The sequence below is a fragment of the Prunus avium genome, chromosome 2 (genome assembly GCF_965620075.1).
Source record: "Prunus avium chromosome 2, drPruAviu1.hap1.1, whole genome shotgun sequence".
NCBI lineage: Eukaryota > Viridiplantae > Streptophyta > Magnoliopsida > Rosales > Rosaceae > Prunus > Prunus avium.
The window spans coordinates 42,235,907-42,255,108 of record NC_142285.1 but is presented as its reverse complement, the minus strand read 5'-3'; the positions used below and the strand labels follow the sequence as shown (position 1 = coordinate 42,255,108).

The following is a 19,202-nucleotide window of genomic DNA, read 5'->3' as shown; positions in this document are numbered from 1 at the left end:
AAACTCATTTTGTCTCACTTTACCTCATTTTTCCTACATTGTTGTTTCGCTTTACCCCATTTTTCATAAAATATTAATTAAAAATTAATTATTTACAATATTTTTATGAATTTTAAGTTTTAAAATTGAAAATTGAAAATTGAAAATTTATGAAAAATGGGATAAAGTGAGATAATAATGAATTTTAGAGGGCAAAATGAGACTCAAATCGCTTTCAGAAAGTATATCAAAAAATAAGACTAAAACTAATTGCGCTGAAGTTCATCTTAGCCTGTCCTACGTTTGCTTTTTCGCAATTAAGTGGAAGCTTGAATCACATTGCCGATGTAGAAAAGTAAAAATGGCTAATGCAATGCCAAAATATTCATAGAATGAAGCTGATCAGCAGCCCGACAAAAGACAAAAACTAAGGGCTCACCTCCACTAAATATCTTCGTTAGGAATGAAAAAAATAATATTCTAGGACATTGGATTGTATGGATTTTAAGTTTTAAAATTGAATTTTTAATTTTTAATTAATATTTTATAAAAAATGGGGTAAAGTGAGACAAGAATGTAGGGAAAATGGGATAAAGTGTGATAAAATGAGTTTCAGGAGGCAAAGTGAGACTCAAATACACTTTCAGGGAGTTTATCAATAAATAAGCCTTTCTTTTAATCATCAAAACCTATATCCCAATAACCATATGACATATGTGGGAAAAACTTCTCTAGCGACATGAGCCAACCGAAAAGCTTAAACAACTTGAAAGAATCACTCTCGAAAATAACTTTTCTATAATCCCTTTCAACCACCATAATTTCCCCAAATCTAGTCTAATGACATCAATGACAAAAATAGCCGCCAATTGGCATGACTCTAAAGAGACTAAAAACACCCAGCAAACTAAACTAAGTTTCTGAAATCATGAGAGAAAAATCCAAAAAACTCATAGAGTTTTTAGAATTTATTGAACAAACTAAACCAAAATAAAAAAGCTAAGCCGGCAAAAGAAAAACCAACCGCCACTAATCGTCATTCAGGACATGACATAAAGATCGCCACCTAGTTACTCCAGGGCCTCACCGCACCAATTAACAGTGAATCTACCATAAGCAAGTTGCAACACCTCAAGAGCAACCTTGCAAGATGAGATATAACCAAAGCCAACCAAGATTTGAGACAATAGATATGCCAAAATAAGAGGATATCAACATAGGTTCACCAAAAGCCGAAGAACATCAAAGATCCGATGAGATCTAGAGAAAAACCCCTCGGATGTGAAGCTTTCTCTCTATTAGCGGTTAGGTTTTTGTGTGTTAAAAAAAAAAAATCAATATTAGGATTTAGGAATTGATCATCAAACATTCAAAAGGTTTGGAACTTAATGATACACATTTTGTTCTATATCAAAACGGCAAGATTTCCTCACTTACAAAAAAATTTCAAACGTAACAACTTCATTTTCAAAAGACAAATATGTAACACAATAGTCTAGTAAAATATAAATTTTTTATTATTATTATTATCAAAAAGCAATAGAAAAGTAAAATGAATAAGATTTGTTCTCACGCGTGAAAAGGCTAGTACATAATAAAAGGGTGCTGTTAAACAAACCCTAAAATTAATTGAGTACGCCCTACTACCAAACTATTTAGTGAATTACTAATTTACCCATATATAAAATGACCAAAAAGAATATATTGAATTGTGAAACAAATGTAATTTTAATAAGTACACCATACTCATCATATTCAACCATAATTAAACGTAAGCGAAATTTTTTAATAATACTAAAAAAATCCTAAAATAAAATTATGTGGGCTTGTTAAATGGGCTAATCTCCCCCCTCCACCCACGGCAGCCCCTTCCTTCTCCATCACCACCACAATTCCCGTTCCCCTCACCCACTCCATCTCTCTTTGCCTCTCTCTACCCCTACGTCTTCCTCTCTCATTCCCTCCTGAAAGCACCATCGTCGTTCCTCTTTTCTTCTGAAGTTTATGGAGTTTAGGAGTTTTGTACTTTCCAAAAACTAAATATCTCCGCTTTGCTCTTGACTAAATTATGTTATGCACTTGTAGGAATGTTTGTAATGGAAAATGGCAAGCAAAGTTGTGGGATTAGGCCATAGACGAAGAGTACAAGGGTGGGGAAGGAGGCAGGGGCTGCCATGGGTAAAGGGGGAGATTGCGAACAAGCTATCCTTGTTTTTCTAATTTTCTAATTTTTAAAAATTATTTTAGGAATTTGTTTATTAATTTAAAGGACAAACTACAGTAAAACCCCCCAACCTATAGGGTCATTTACAATTTCATACCCGATTTTGGGGACATTTACAAGTACATATACAACGTTGCGGAAAACTTATAAATTGCCCCCTCCGTTAGCGAGATCGTCAGGAAATCTGTTATCTACCTACGTGGTGAATGTGGGGTCCATTTTTTGATGATGTGGACTTCCACGTGCACAAAAAATTAATAAAAAATTATTTTCTGTTTAAATTATTTTAAAAAATATCTCTCTCTCTCTCTCTCTTCCCAGCCTGCAACGAACCGAGAACTTTCTCTCAGAACCCAGAACCATCCCAGCCATAACCTCACCTCCATCTCCAGCCATCATCATCGTAACTCAAGATCCCAGCCCTATATGTATAATTTGTTTTCTTGAGAAGATGAGTCATGAGCCACAAACGTGTTGGCTCAGTGCATAGGTAATTCTAATTTCCAGATTTAGATGAGATATACACATCATTCATATCATAAAAGAAGTTGATAGAAAAACGTATGAGAGTTCCAGATTGAATGGGACGTACTTGGGATGAATTCGTACGAATGTTCCAGATTATTGGCTCTTCCAGGGATGGATTTAGGCAATTATTTTGACTCATTTTCTGTCTGAAAACCCCAATTTTTTTTTTTCTGCCCTTCTTCTAAACTCAACAATGGCGTCTTCCTCTGCAATCAAAATTGAGGGTCTTATCGGCTTGATTACTGTTCGGTTAATTAATGCTAATTTCATGAAATGGAGATTTCAGATTGAATTAGTTCTGCAAGGATTCGATTTATTTGGGTATTTTGATGGCTCCATTGTTCCTCATCCCAAATTTGCACTTCTTACTGCAGGGGGTGTTTCTTCTCAAATTACTGTAGCTTATCAGGAGTGGCTCAAAACTAATAAGGCGTTACTAGGTTTGCTCCTTGCGACTCTCTCTGATGAGGTGATTGATTATGTAATTGGCACAAAGACGGCTAGTGAGGCTTGGTTCGTGGATTGTGGGGTGGCTGGGGTTGCGACCGGGGCGGGGCTAGGTTCTTGAGTCCACGTCATAAAAAAAATGGGTCTTACTTTTGACACGTCAGCATTTAACAGATTCACTAACAGTCTGACTGACAGAGGGGGCAAATTGTAGGTTTTCCGCGACGTTGAGTTTGTACTCGTAAATGTCTCCAAAATCGGTTATGGAATCGTAAATGACCTTATAGATTAGGGGGTTTACGGTAGTTTGTCCTAATTTAAATTTTTAGATGAATTAAAAAAATTAAATAGACCCACCTTTAATAGAAAATCTAACGGAAATTGACAGAGGTGGTAGATTAGCACCAAAACTGAAATTTAGGTGGCAAATAGTTAAATATTTTTTTGTTGGGTGGTAAATTTGCACAAGGGGTATTTTTGGTAGTTAAATAGGGTGTACCTAATTAATTTTATATTTTGATTTAAATATTAAGATATACTTAAATTATAAAATGTACTCAATTAATTTTAAGGTTTGTTTAACAACACCCTAATAAAAAGAGCTAATCCACTGTGAAGAAACTTATGATAAAGTTAAGATATTAACTATAGTGAGTATTCTGTTTTCTTTTTTCAGGCAAGAGATTTGCTTGCCAGGCTTCCAGCCAGTATTTTTTTGGTTGATTAGCCAATGCTAATCCTTCCTTGAATTATCCCAAACACGTCCTCGTCTCGCTGCTAATACTCTCTTTCCCACTTATTTTATTTCCAACCTTATAAGCCTGCTTCGTTAACTAATAAGCACCTAAAAACGAAACAAATTTAAATGATAAAGAAAATGAAAAAAGTTAGACTCGCCACTCAAGGTTAGCCACGTGACACTGTCGTCTCCCATTGGAAAATATGACGACGGGATGCTGACAAAAGCTGATGTGCTGTCCTGTTCTTATTGGCCAGTCACGCAAAGTCATTGTACGATGATCTTGACATTGCTCCATCTCAAGACAATGAGGGATGAATAAAAACGAATGCCATTTTTTATTATTCCCAATGCGCTTCCGAAAAAGATCAATAAAAATATATTCCCTCTTTTACTTCTTCTTTGTTTCTTAATTTTGCCAAATAAGAGAAGCCATGCGCATTTAAGTATTGTTTTATCTCATTTTTTTCACTGTCTTTCTTTCCTCTAATTCTTATCCCTTTCTTTTTTTAGTGGGGTAGAATTTTTAAGACAAAAGAAGACACAGAGAATAATGGAAGTGAGCTATCGATCAATATGGAAAAAAGGGGTCGGGTGGCCTGAGGATAAAGAAATTGGAACATCCACAATCAGATAAAAAGAAAGTTCTTCCCTTCTGCACTGCACTGTGGACTATTTCTAGGGTTTCTGATTTCCATATTTGTATTCTATCATCCTCCTATACCCTTGTGTTGTGTCCTTTGTTGCTCTTTTTGGGTAATTCATGTCTATGGGTGGCGTCTCTGGGTTCTATTTTTAGAAACCTAATTTAACATCTTTTTTGGGGGCTTTCTTTTATGAATCCTCCTGGGATTTCATCTGCTAATTGTTGCGATTTTCTAAACTAAACCTCTCCTGGGTTTGCTTGGTTGTCACAGGTCCTTCACAAATTTTTCCATTTTTCTCTACTAGCTAGTGTTCGAGCACTTCAAATCTTCGAGGGAGTTTCCAGGTGTAACTCTTCTCTACTAGCTTATTTCTTGAGCTATATATGTATAGCGCATCTTTACCAATTTTCATGGTATTATTATTATCTCATTATGATCTTGTAATTAATGATGGTGATGATCTAGGCTAGGACATGGTGAGAGGGAAGATTGAGATGAAAAGAATTGAAAATGCCACAAGCCGGCAAGTGACCTTCTCCAAACGTCGAAATGGGTTGTTGAAGAAAGCCTTTGAGCTTTCAGTTCTTTGCGATGCTCAAGTTTCCGTCATCATCTTCTCTCAGAAAGGCAGGCTATATGAGTTCTCCAGCTCTGAGTATGTTTCTGTATTTTTTTATATATACCTCATATGTATAAGTTTGAAGCCCCATTTTTTTCTTTATCTGTATGCTTTGTTTCTTAAAGATGGAAACATCATTTACTTTTTATGGTGTTGATGAGCAGGTATGGGTTGTTGTACTGGTTTTGAGGCCAGTGTGTACGATGATACAGACATATATATATATATATATATATATATATATATATATATATATATATATATATATATATATATATATATATATATATATCTATATATATCTATATATAAAATATAGATTTCTAGCTTTCTATCCACTCTGGTCTTAAATTAAAACTTGACTTTCTATTTTATGTTTTATTTGTACCAACCGCATCTTACAAGTTACACATCTGCTCGTTTATAATCTAGTCAAATTGAGGTTTCTTTCTTGCTGCTTTTTAGGGGATTAATATTTGTCTTTTCTAACAATTTATGCACACTTTATAATTAGCGCATTAATATTGAATGAGATTTCATGGGGCTTTTCAAGTTTCAACTTAGCGTTTCTCCCTAAATAAATTATTGAAACTAGTGGTTCTTTGTTTTAATGCCTTTGTGCTTAACTTCTGGCAATTCAACTTCTTATTCTACTAACTAATGATTTTGTCCAATATTTCATCATTTCATGGAGTACTTGTCTGTGCATGCAACCCTTCTAGGCTTGCATTATATATGTTGTTAAAATTTTAGAGGGATGGATCAATATTCACTACTAATTGGTCCAACACCGATATTTTCTTCAACTTAATCACTTGTGTAACTCAACATGTGTGTGAGATTTTATCATACTAGGGCTTGGTGCTATTAGTATAGAACCACTCACTTATGTATTATATTTTATTTTGTCAATTTCCCAATATGGGGATTTATCACGGCAAAAAGCTCTCATCGGTAGTTCATGATATAACAACTGACAAAACAGCTACAATTAATTCTAAAACTTCTTCAGATTTGTAGGTATTCATGTGCAAGTTCATCACTTAATATATGCATTTTAAGTTTTGTTAAATAAAGGAGTAGAAGATGAATTCAACCCAAAAATCTTAAGCTCCTATGGTGAAGAAGTCAAGTCTTGCACACACAGCAAGGACCATATCTGTAGAGGGACGGAGCTACCGTAGAGGTCCCCAAAGATGAAAACTGCAGTATCATGAGCATTGTCATTGGGGTAAAGAACATGGTTGTCATGGTTTAAACCATATTTATTTCGTCAGAATGAGCTACATTTTGAATTGGGGAGCATGTTTACATCTTTATGTATAATCGTTCTTATCTGCAGCTTCAAATTGAGGGGGTATATTTCATTCATTTCTATTTGCAATACAAATCTTCCTTGAGGTTCTATGTGGGGTGAATAAAAAATTTAAGTTCCAATTTGGTTATACTTGTTGAGGTACTTGATATGTTCATCTTTCTTTGTTTGGCGGGCATTGGAAAATAGTGTATCCTTAGAGTGGTTTAAGAGCTCACGTGGATTTAGGCCATGTTGGGTGGTTAAACTAGGCTATGGTACCAATTGTTAAGAGCACATAGGTAGAACTGGCCCCTAAAAACCGGCTTGTAAGGGAAGGGTGCCCAAGAGGTCTTAAACCACTCTAGGATATGTTAATTTTCCAATGTGGAATCTTGAGTCCCAACATCTAATCCCTCTTTGATGTATGAAGTGTAATGGGGTTTCTTAGCTAGCTAATTCTCAGTCCAAAACAAAATTATTGTTCTTATTAGTTCTTTCTTCCCGGCCCCCAGTACTGTTAAGATCATAGACTCATAGTACATGTGCCTAGTAGTTTGTATACTCTATCTTCTGGCATTGAGCATAACACAAATAATCGTCTTGTTATATGGGAAACCTGAATAATCACAGAACACCATCATTGATGGTGAAAAAAAAAAAACAAGGTTTAATTTTTTGAAAATATCATATTAGAGATTTTGTGATTGCAGTACTATATTTAATTTCATTAATGTGAGTTGATTGATTTTGACCTTTTTTTGTATTCTGATACAGCATGCAAGATACTATAAAACGATACCACAAACATGCAAAGGCTGGGCAAACCAACAAGATTGAAGTGGAAGAATATGTGGAGGTTAGAAGCTCTATCTTGGAATTTGGATTAATCCATCTTTGAGAAGTTGTTATAAAACAGATGGATGAATAATCTTTGGCCATGTTTGATGATTGGGATTGGATTAGGAAGGTAGAATTAGATTCCATTGGATTGGAAATGATAACACTAATCCAATGATGTGTTCGATACTTCACATGATTAAGGAAGGGGTTTTGGATTAATTAAAATGTGCTATTAGTATTAGACGTATTCCAATCTAACTTAATCTCAACCTTTTGGCTCTAGTAGGATTAGACATTAAAGCCGTACAGCCCTCCACTGTTACATCTCTAGAGCAATCGTTACCTTTGGATCATATATAGCTCGATCAACATACACATGACCAATCTGATTGTTAATACACACGTGATTGTTCAACTGATTAGGGTTAAGCTGTTAGTTTAGTTAGAAGAGAATCCTTTTAGTTATTAATGTAAGCTTCACTCTTTGGCTATATAATAGCCTCCTTGTAATGATTATTGCATAATAATGAGAAATTCAGTTTTTACAATTCCCTTTAGACATAACACAATCCATGTTGTTTTTAGGCTGCTAAACATTTTGACTAGGATTACGAATCCTATCCAACTACATAATCCAACTCACCAAACGGACCCTTAGTAACTTAGATAGAAACAAGTATGATGTAAAGACTAATTTAGTCATACTGATATTAGGGGTAAAAACAAAACTTCTACATTTTTTTGCTTTTTCAGATGAGTAACTTTATAAAATAGAAACGAGTATGTAACTTTACTACTTATTTTTCATGACAATGACCTCTTTTAGCGGAAATGATTTATTTCAGGCTAGAAGCTTATAATTACAAACCTAAAGTTTAGAGTTCTACACCTATATATATATATATATATATATATATATATATATATATATATATATATATATATGATGAAGGGATCCTAGTCGATCGGCCTTGTAGATTCACAAAAATTAATTTGGAATCCTTTGATAGATAGAGAAAAGGGTTGTAAATGGTGTGTCAAAGCATGGTGTAAAGAAGAATATATAATATATACATGAGTTAAAGACTGAAACTTAGAGCATTCCACTCAATGCGACCAAGCAGTGTTTCCCAAAAGTAACGGAGGAGTATATGAACAAGATGCTAAATGTCAAAATCTGTTAAAATTAGGCACACAATTGAACAAGTTGCACGTATTTTGGCTCTGGGAATCATGTATTGCCAAAGGTAAGCATGAAAGAGGCTATGTCAATGAGTTTCTGGGGTTGTTCTTGCTTTTTCTTCCTATTTCCTACTTGGTTCTGATACCTAGTTATTAGTCCAGACATATGAAGTGTTAAAAACATGCAGACGCATTTGTTTATGTACAAATATGGACTTGTTGCTTCGTGAAATATAATTTCTTGGATTTCATAAGTTCAGCTACACCTACACGTCCGTCTTCTTACATGTAATTAAGCTTCATGTTTATTTATCAACAATGGGACTTGGTACATAAATGATCATCAAATCAAATAGGGTAAAAGAAGAGAAGTCGGGGAGGGAAGAAGGGGGGCTTCAAGTTGTTGAACTAGGTTAACTTTTGGCAAGTCCTATTACATGTCGCTCATGACATTTTATTCGTTTACAGTTGACAAGTTAAACCTATTTGCATGCAGCAATTGAAGCATGAATCGACTGCCATGGCCAAGAAGATAGAGAACCTAGAAGCTTCTCAACGGTTTATGGCTTAGTTTGATTCTTCGCCTGTACTTTTTAACTCATCTAACATTTCACTAGACAGGTCTTCCTAAACCCTGAATTTTGTATATCTCAGGAAGCTTTTGGGACATGGCTTGGACTCTTGCTCTGTCGAGGAGCTCCAAGAGATCACTGGCCAGCTGGAGCGAAGTGTACGCAACATAAGAGAGAGAAAGGTATATATATTTCACCTGTTCACTTATTTCCTGCCATTTTTATCAGTTCAATAGGAGAGGAGAGGTTAAGTTAACTAGAAGTGATTTCCATTCCAGGCTCATTTATTTGCGGAGCAGATGGAACAATTAAGGGCAAAGGTATTTATTTCAAGTGCCACAGACTAATAATAGTAATTTGTACGTATAGCGTTCAAGTACTTGTTCACTGGTTTTAATTAACACCAATATCTTTATCTCCTTGAAAATCAGGAGAGGCTCCTCTTAGAAGAGAATGCAAAGTTAAGTGAAGAGGTGAGCCTTTAAATTTGAACCCCTGTTTTACATTACCGCTACCATCACCACCATGGTGCCTTGTGAGTTTTCTGGTTTTTGTCTTATATTTTTCTGCATTATTATGATAGTTTGGTGCACAGCCGAGGCTGCAGCAGCTTTCAGTTGAAGAAAAAGGAGCTGTGAGCTACTGGAGTCAAAGTAGCCTGAGTTCTGAGGTGGAGACTGAATTGTTCATCGGACCGCCGATAACGCGCTGTTGAGAGATCACAGCCGCCCAATCGTCCTCTAAGTCAACATCAGATATAATAATATTAATGCTCGTCAATAATCTCTAGACAATGCCATCAAAAATACAAATAAACAAGAAAATAATGTAATATGGATCACGTATCTTTGTTAGGACGTGCTCTCAAATAATAAGGTCAAACAATAAAAGATCTAGGAATTGATTTCCTCCGACTCCTTTCACCCTGTATGTATATCTTGCAAAATTTGACATTGTAACATTATATATAACTGTATTCAACTTCATTTTTTAAGACGTTTTCTATTGAGAGAGGTTATAGAATACTAAACTCACACATACTACACGGATGTTAGAACTCGAATTCAGAACCTTGCCTGAGAGAGTAAATATTCTAAACCACTGTACTAATGAGTCCTCTGCCAAAAGTGTTTTTAAAAAAAGAACTTGTATTCAACTTCATGACAATGATTTGCCTAGCTTTGTACCTACCTCCCCCCACCACAAAAATAAAAAAAGAGGATTGGTTGGGTTGTATAACTTGGGCTGGCCCAAAAGATAGTTGTAAAAATTCATTCAAATTGGGCTTCATGCATGATTGGAATTGGACTGAGGTTCATCTGTTTGATATTTACAGATCCATAAAAACTATTTTTTTGGGCTTAGAAATGAGTATTTTTTGTTTTTCCTAATAAGCACTATTTGTAAATTATGTTTGTGTTCCTAATTAAGCACTATTTGGTCGTAGAGAGTAATTTCATATCTTACATTACATAAGTGGAATTTCGTAGAGGAAATTTGGGTATCTTTCTCTGTGTGTCTTAATAATGGTTGCCTGCTGCAACATGATTTAGGCATGCACAAAAATAAAACAAGGAATGGGACCTCTTTGTATCTAAGTCTCTATTACAGTATGTTTCTCCTTGTTTTCCCATCTTCAATAATTAGTTTCTTCTTTTTTATTTATTTTGTCTGTCTATACAGAATATGTCCCACCATCAACCCTACAAAAGTCCCTACTAATCTCTCCAGCTACCCTGTCAAACTCTAAGTCCCACCATCACCATTCATCATTCACCAGTCGCTCCTATCTGTCTAACTATAGACATAGTTGATAATCATATGGCCCTAGCTAGCTAGGCACTGAATTTGGTTTTTTCCTCTTTTTTCTGAGTTAAATGTGACAGGCAGGGACTGAGTTGTTTTATTATATTTGTGGTGGATTCCCGGGAAGAGGACCACTTTGAATTTGAAATAGCTCTCTCTCTCTCTCTCTCTCTCTCTCTCTCTCTCTCTCATGGATTCAATTTAGAATGTAGAGCAAATGTAAGTCGTCAGGAATATGATGTAGGGGAGGAATCTACCAAGTTTTGCGCAACATCTGAATCAGATGACCTCACCCCTTTATCAGATACTCTTTACAAAATTTAGATAGGATAAGGTAATATCCATAATCTTTATATAAAAAATTACTTGTCCCACTTCCTACTAAATATACTATATCATTGTGCTAATCATGTTACCATCAGCATGTGACCCTGAAATTGGTCGAAACCCATTTCTTAAACACAAATGTCATCGATACTAGTGTAATTTTAATCTTGTTATACACCATAAGAAAAATAAATCAATATAAATCACTGCACTTATACAAAAAGCGCAAATACAATGGAGCGATCCTTCAAATAAACTTATGTAAGTATTTCCTGCGATTTTAGGACCAGCTGAATTAGCTTCATTTTTTTTTTGTCTGAACCGCGAGGTGGTCATGGATGAGCCCCAACTATGGGTGGCACCTTTAAGCCTTAACCACAATCCAGACTAATCCCCGCCCTCACCGGGTCGGCTCGTAAGGGGTAAAGTGCTGGCCAAAATGGTGACTCAATACGAGAGCAGGGATCGAACCCCTGACCTCTCTTAAGGAATGAGAGTGCCGAACCACTCACACCAACCAACTTGGTTAAATTAACTTCATTTTTAACTTTGATGATAACATTGTAAATCTTTATAGAATTCTGACAATTGGGTATGATTTATTTTTATTTTTCTCTTGAAACATAAAACTTGAATAATTTCAGTACGTAAAAAAGCCAGGTGTCATGTCAAGGAAAGAATAGAAGCATTTTAGGTTTAAGCCATGCTTGTGGTCCCCAAAACTCAGAAAACGCTCTGGCCAGTCACCGAAAAATCTGAGTCAAGTGGGATTTCTATGCACAGTTTTTGGGGTCCATATGCATGGCATGATGGCAGCCATTGCCATATGGTTTGGTTTCATCTGTCCAATTGTCCTCCGCTGCCCTTCCCATGTCGGGTGAGATTTCTCTGTTCACGCAGTGGCTGAGTGGCTGAAGCAACAACACAGTCACAGTGCATGATTTTAATTTCAAACGAAATTTGGGTCGTTTTACAATATATATATATATATATATATATATATATATATATATATATATATATATATATATATATATAGGCTCTGCTGCGTACTTGTTGTGTATACAAACAAACCAAACTTAGCAATGGTACGTATAAAAAAAAAGGTAAAGATTGGCCAACAACTTTTATATCATTAGTCTGTTAATTATGAATTTCATACATGCAAATTAGGAAACGAAATCAAATTCTTAAATGGATGTTTGTAAATCTCAATCCCCGTGTGTGAGAAAAGTAAATATAAAAAATTGGGATGTTTTCTATGTAAATGTAATATACCGACAATCGTTGCAGTATTCATAATTATGTATAGCTTCAAACTTATGGAAATTACTGTTCATGACTATTTACCCCTCCTGTGACAGAGAAGAACGCTGTTTAGGATTGTGTAAACAGTCTTCTGATCCATGATGGTTTAAGGTTTAACATATATATAGAAACTACACACACACACACATATATATATATATATATATATATATATATATATATATAAGGCTGCATGCATATGTTATGTTATATAAGAATTTCTCTGTCACAGGAGCCGTACGTATATGTTCCTAAGAAAATTGATGTGATCCTCCTGAATTCAAGTGGAGCTTATAATATTTATATTTTGTGATAAGAATATTATACGTACTACATTTTGTTTGTTAATATTGTGGTTTGATCCAAGAGAGATATATATAGGTTATGAAAATTTCAAAAAAATTGTTATAATTATTACTACTTGTGAAGTTGTGAAGGAAGGAGGAGGAGGTGGAATGGTATGGTACTCAGTCATCAATTATTGAAATCAATGACACCTTTGAGTTTATGATACACATTTGTACTGTCCTTGAGGCTTGGGTTAAGTTAAGCCTATAACCATGGTTAGTTTGTTATGGCTAGCATCAGAGAGAAAATCAAACTATACACCTTTAAATAAATATTAGATGCTCGCAGATCCCCAATATACACCTCCTCGTCCTCGTATATCAAAAACCCATCAGGGGCTGTGCTGTGTGGGAATCACTTTGACACTGCATCTACAGTCAAATATATATATATATACATATCTAAAGCGAAAGAGAGTGCTAAAGAGGTGCGTGGTCATATCGTCATCTTTTTCATTTCTTTGCATATAAGTTCCATTTCCCAATGAGAGAGAGAGAGGGAGAGGGCACAAGTAGTTGTTTTCTTGGTTTTGGTCTGGTAAAAGCTTGAGAGTGAGTGTTTAAAAAACAACACCAAGATAAAAAGAGATAAAAGGAGGTAGTGTGGGAGAGAGAGACAGAGATACCCGAAAACTCACACTGACCCCTTTGCAGTTTTTGCTATATACTTATTGATTTCCTCAAATCAAATTGTAGCTCTCTCTCTCTCTCTCTCTCTGTCTCTGTTTATGCTTCATGGATCCGCTTTTAACGCTTCTTCATGAGATCACAGCATCCTCCCCAGTCCCCACAAGCTTTTCCGCTTTTCTTTCGTTCCAAACTCTCACAAACCATGACCAGTCCTAGTCTATTTTTCTTTCTGCAGCTGCTCTAAAGTCTTACTTAACACTACTGGCTGCTTGCTACCTTCTGTCCTTTTCATCATTTCATTCCTGTTTTCCCATTGTTGGAGAAGCAAGCTTTTCATCCAGACCCACGATCAATCTTTTTGGTTCTTGTTGAAAAACCAAAGAGAGTTTTTTTTTTCTTTTTCATCTTTTGGTTTTCTAGTTATGGGCATGAGGGAGTGGTATTGGGGTTCTGGAAGATCTTCAAAGAGAGGTAGAGGTGGCGGAGGAGGACCAGCTGAGAAAGACATGACCACCTCTTCTGGTTGCATGTGTGCTGTCTTTCAGCTCTTTGACTTCCATCAACTTCAGCTTGCCAACTTACACCACCCACAGCAACCCTCTTTCAACACTTTCCACCAAGAAGATCTCACTGTCCCCAAAGGTCCTCTCTCTCTCTCTCTCTCTCAACGTTTTCTTTTAAGAATATATATTTTTGAGTAATTAACAATGTAGTTTTGTGGAATTCATCAGGTGTTGAAGCACCTAGGAACAGCTTGGATTCATCAGAAGGGACTTCACTGTCATCTACCACAAAAGAAGAAGAAAATTTAAATAGTCCAGTAAGTTTCACTACTACTAGTACCAATGCTGATATATATATATTTTTTCTCTTTAATTTGTTTCCCCCTTTTGGTGCTTTTAAAAAGTAAGTAATGATGATATAATAATGATGGAACTGGACCCTTTTGTGTTGTGCAGATTTTGAAATTCCAGATGGGTATGCAGATCAAAACAAGTGGAGGAGGAGGAGGCAGAACATCTTCAGCTGATTTTTCATCAGATATTAGCTCACCAGGAACAAAGACCCCCAATTTGGTAGCAAGGTTAATGGGTCTTGACCTTCTTCCTGATCAAATCCAATCACCCTCTTCCACTTCATCATGTAGTAGCACCACCACTCATGCAACTTCAAAGTCAAAAGTTCGGACTCGGAAAGCCCTCCAAAGTAGACCAAGACGACATGTCGTGGATATGAGCGACGCTACTAATACTGCAGCAGCTGGTACTCGTTCACTGCCTGAGACTCCAAGAATCTCATCAGCCAGAAGATCAGACGTTGATCTTCATCACCGCCTTTCGCTTCAAATCAACAAAGAGAATGTTGGGGTGGGGGGTGCTGAGGAACTGGATTTTTGCAGGTCTTCATCTTACAAAAGGAGGGACCTAAAGCTGATTAATTTTGGAGATCATGAGAATGTTAAAAGCCCAAGCCACTATGCTAGGCAGATTGTGAAGCAGGTGAGAGAAAGTGTTAGCAGGAAAGTTGGTTTGGACATCACAAACACCACCAGACCAGTTAACAGAGACAAGCAAGGCAGAGATGAGGTCCTTCACCAGCTTAAATCCAAGAATGGTAATGCTGCTTCCAAGAGTTTAATCAGCAAGGAAGACTGCTCTCCCAGGCTCAGATTCTTGGGGCCCAAGACTACTACTACAACGCCTGCATCATTGACAGCCAAGGATCAAATTCAACTATTTCCTCCAAAACCCAAATCACCTCTCTCATCTTTACCTCCCAAGCCAAAGCCTGTGCAGCAGCCACTGAAAGAAGAAAAACAGCAGCAGCAGCAGCAGAAAAGCCAGACATCAATTCAAAAGCGTAGAAAATCTGCTCATAAGCAACAGGAGGAAGCATTTGTTAGTCCATCAACAGCTACAAGAGCCATCCATAATAATATTCCAGCTGACAAGAAATGCAAGAAAACCCAATTATTGTCAAGCAACAATGTCCCTACCATTCTTCCAATCAAGAAAGATCCTTCACCTCCAGCTACCAAAATCCCCCAGAAACAGGTACATGTTTGTCAAGTTTTTATTAATCTTAACTGGGTTGAAATTTAATCAAAGATCAAATATTCCAATGTTGCAAAATTATTCTTGGTAGCTAGCAAGCTAGAGTTCGTAGTACTTTGACCGTTTATATTATTCTCTCAACTTAAACTTATTATAATTATTGTTTGTTGCAATGCGTTATGCAAAATAAAGCAGGCACAACAACAAGTATCTGAATCTGACGCCCAACAATCGAAACGTAGGTGGTCACAGTTATCTAGTTCCACGAGCCAAATGTACAAACAACAACAAGAGCAGCAGCAAGTGAGCCGGAGGACCCCCCATGAGCTCGCCACCCGAGACATCATCAACATGCCTAACGGTGGCGCCACCAGTTCAGCCACCGCTGCCGGCTCTGCTGGTGGAGCAGCAGCAGAGGCAGAGCTGCTCCAGTACGTCACAAGAATATTAAGCCGTACTGGCATTGATAAAGACACCCAAGTTTCCTTCACCAACTGGTTCTCTCCGTCTCATCCACTAGACCCTTCCATTTTTCACCACCTTGAAAATTCTAACGTTGTTGATGTTACTGGTCAACTTGGTCAAAGGTGCAACAGGAAGTTAATGTTCCGTGTGGTGGATGAAATTTTGGTGGAAATTTTGAGGCCATATATCAACATGAAGCCATGGGTTGCAACTAGCTCAAATAATATTGGCATGTGGAATAATATGAATGGGTCAGAACTGGTTAACATTTTGTGCCACAAAATCCAGAGGTTTCCGTGTGCCGACTGTCAGGTTCTTGAAGACATTGACGATTTAATTGACAAGGACATGCCTGCAGAGTCGAAGGTGCAAAGTGAGATGGCGTTTGAGGAAGAAGGAGAAGGGATCGTTAGGGAGGTAGAGAAGGACATACTGGACACACTCATACATGAAACGGCTAGGATCCTATGGTTTTGAATTTTTTTGATCAATTGAGTGCCAAAACGGCGCCGTAGGGTGCATGCAGAAAGGGTCAGAGAGTGGACTGGGGTCACATGGGTGGTTCACGTGATGAGATGCTATTGGTCCGGGGGGGTGGGGGTGACGTGGCAGATTGGGAGCTGTAAAAATGTGGGGTGGGTGACACGTACGGGCTTGACAGCCCCGACAGCAGTGACAGAGGACCCTCAGAGTGCTCAGAGGAGGGAATCCATTGCCTTCTCTCCAGCCTCTTGTAATTTGTAAATTTTTGCTCTCTCTTTCTTTCTCTCTCTTTTTTCAAAATTATTTGTATTATTCTTTGCTTATTATAAAAGTTCGACGTTATATATAAGTAAGTACATCTTGTTTTGGTCTGGTACGGATGTCTAATTTATCATGTAACATATATATATGGATAATATGGTCTACCACTACCACCCACTGTTGTATCCGTTATAGTTGCAGTTGCAGGTATCTCCACCATTTCTTTATTTGTAACACAACAATCAATGCCAATTTGTTACCATTTGGGATTGCGAAGAGGTATATGCCATGGAGAATCCTAAAGGATTTGGTTCTCATAAATATATATATTATTGTCATTGGGGTCTGAGCTTTTTGCTGTGCTCCAAATTAGGTGGGTTCTCCTAACTAAAAAGATGGTTAATTTGCACAGCCAGTGGCGGTACAAGAATGAACGTGGCTTCTGATTTCCTCAAAAGAAAAAGCTAATACACAAAAAAGTAAATTCTGAAAAAAGCCAACCTAAAAGTTGTGCATGCAATCAAACTTTTATGCATATATGCGTATGCATGCATGATTGGAAACGTTTAAACAAGGAGGAACCACTCGCGCTCGCGCGCTCTCTCTCTCTCTCTCTCTCTCTCTCTCTCTCTCTGGTAGCGGAAGACTGTATTAAAGAGGAGGAGGAGGAGGAGGAGGAGGAGGATTAATTTGATAATAATGCAAAGCATACATCTCTGCTCTTATCTTCTCCTCTATATTTTAAGCCTCACGTTATATATACTAGCTAGGGACAGTTAGGTCAAACAACCTATAGAGGAAGTAAAAAAAAGCGTTTTAGTTGCCATTTAATGTTTCCAATAATAATCTTGCATATAGAGCAAAAAAGCGTGGCAGCAGTGACTGACTAGTGAGCTAATAAAACGCTACAGATATAGAAAGAAACTGAGCGGGAAATTCAAATCAAATGCCATATTGCAAATGACATAATAATATATATGCATGTGGGTTGGTGCATATAGGAGGGGAGGGTGGGGTTTAATTATTGGTGTTGACGAATGCAGAGAAATATCAGGGTGGAGATCTGAGGGTTGACTGCATCCAATTAATGATGATTGAGGCGTTTGGGGTAAGAGCTGAAGTTACCTATAGCTTATGGATCTGTATTTTTCTAAGCTTCCCTCCCTTCCTTGAGATGTGTGATATATGAGTTTGGCACCTCTAAACATTAACTTTAAAGGGTATATGAAATTCACGAGGCTGGCTAGAATGAGAGAGAGTTAATGGCTTGATCGAAAAAATGCAGTACTTGTTTCATTCATGCTACCATAACGTACGTTTTTGTTGTGTAAAGTATTTACTCATGTCTCATTTATATATGCCATGCCACCATAGAGAGAGAGATGAGAGAGAGATGAGAGAGGCAGAGGGATTTTACTTGCTTTCACTCAAATGGGCAATATATAGAGAGAGAGAGAGAGAGAGAGAGAGAGAGATGAAATCGATCCATGTTCATTTCCCTCTGACGTGACAAGTTAATAAAAGAGAAGAGAGCGGTAGCCAGTGAAAATGATGGAAACTTTGAGCTGGGTTGGGTTTGCAGGTTCAAAATTTGAAGAGTTGCCTAACTTTCGCCTGTTAGTAAAGTCAAAGACAAAACATAGACATCCCTAAATGGCTTGTCTACCACCTTGTTACTTTTCCTTGTTTTCATATTCCTTGTTTTAGGGATGGAAACTCTCCATGTTTCCCTCCATGTCTTGTGCATTGTTTGTAACTAATAATCACCTTGTATACTTGTATATCTAACCCTTCACTAAGTAAGAAACTCAATTGGCAGATTTGAATTCTCTGCAAAACCTATCTTGTTCTTCTTATTATACATTCTCAACTCTCTCAATTACACTATCTTTGGCATGGTATCAGAGCAATCGATTTTGGTTGCCTCTGCATAACCTTGTTCTTGCCTAAATCTCTACCTATCCTTGCCCATAATTTGCTGTTATATTATTCCTACCTCATACTTTGCCTTGCCTCAAAATTGGTCTTGATCACAAGCCCTTTTTGTGCTCTTGTTTGCTGAAGTTTTAAGCTATTTCTTCCTCTACATCCTTTTATATACTTACCTCATGGGTGACACCAACGACTCCATCAACGACTCCACGGACGACTCCTCTAAAATCGACTCCACCAAGATCGACTCCACAACACCACCAGTCATTGAAGCTTATGCACTAGTGCTAGAAGAAGATAATCGCCAATCTTCCATGCTTGGCGGTGGGAGTGCAATGGCGGTCAAGCCATATCGGCCACCACACCGTACGTCCTCCGGACTTCCCCCCCGGGGTCCCAAAACTGACAATGCAAAGGGAACTGAGAAGTGCACTCATTGTGGTGGTGATCATCTTGTTGAGAAGTGCTTCAAGCTTCATGGTTATCCTGAGTGGTGGGATGCTTTCAAATCCCGC

General features: G+C 37.2%; 2 protein-coding genes across 3 annotated transcripts; both read left to right on the top strand.

Moving 5' to 3' along the window:
- Positions 1-4,406: 4,406 nt before the first annotated feature.
- On the top strand, positions 4,407-10,068 carry LOC110767756 (MADS-box protein SOC1-like). Its single transcript, XM_021971398.2, has 8 exons — positions 4,407-4,908; positions 5,030-5,219; positions 7,255-7,336; positions 8,999-9,060; positions 9,157-9,256; positions 9,353-9,394; positions 9,506-9,547; positions 9,658-10,068. Exons 2-8 carry the CDS (start codon positions 5,038-5,040, stop codon positions 9,787-9,789), a joined length of 642 nt encoding a protein of 213 aa, XP_021827090.1. The 5' UTR covers positions 4,407-4,908; positions 5,030-5,037; the 3' UTR covers positions 9,790-10,068.
- A 3,110-nt stretch (positions 10,069-13,178) lies between these two features.
- On the top strand, positions 13,179-17,005 carry LOC110767667 (uncharacterized). 2 transcript variants are annotated; one of them, XM_021971274.2, is made up of 4 exons: positions 13,179-14,134; positions 14,224-14,312; positions 14,452-15,546; positions 15,739-17,005. In XM_021971274.2, exons 1-4 carry the CDS (start codon positions 13,915-13,917, stop codon positions 16,486-16,488), a joined length of 2,154 nt encoding a protein of 717 aa, XP_021826966.2. In that variant the 5' UTR covers positions 13,179-13,914; the 3' UTR covers positions 16,489-17,005. The 2 variants fall into 2 exon arrangements, with proteins under 2 accessions (XP_021826966.2, XP_021826967.2); XM_021971275.2 differs by having other exon boundaries at positions 15,742-17,004.
- The last annotated feature ends 2,197 nt before the right edge of the window (positions 17,006-19,202 follow it).

Coding starts and splice junctions, on each gene's coding strand:
- LOC110767667 (XM_021971274.2), top strand. CDS start 13,915: ATGGGCATGAGGGAGTGGTATTGGGGTTCTGGAAGATCTTCAAAGAGA. Junction 14,313..14,451: donor AAGAAAATTTAAATAGTCCA/GTAAGTTTCACT, acceptor TGTGTTGTGCAG/ATTTTGAAATTCCAGATGGG. Junction 15,547..15,738: donor CCAAAATCCCCCAGAAACAG/GTACATGTTTGT, acceptor TGCAAAATAAAG/CAGGCACAACAACAAGTATC.
- LOC110767756 (XM_021971398.2), top strand. CDS start 5,038: ATGGTGAGAGGGAAGATTGAGATGAAAAGAATTGAAAATGCCACAAGC. Junction 7,337..8,998: donor AAGTGGAAGAATATGTGGAG/GTTAGAAGCTCT, acceptor ATTTGCATGCAG/CAATTGAAGCATGAATCGAC. Junction 9,257..9,352: donor GCAACATAAGAGAGAGAAAG/GTATATATATTT, acceptor TTTCCATTCCAG/GCTCATTTATTTGCGGAGCA.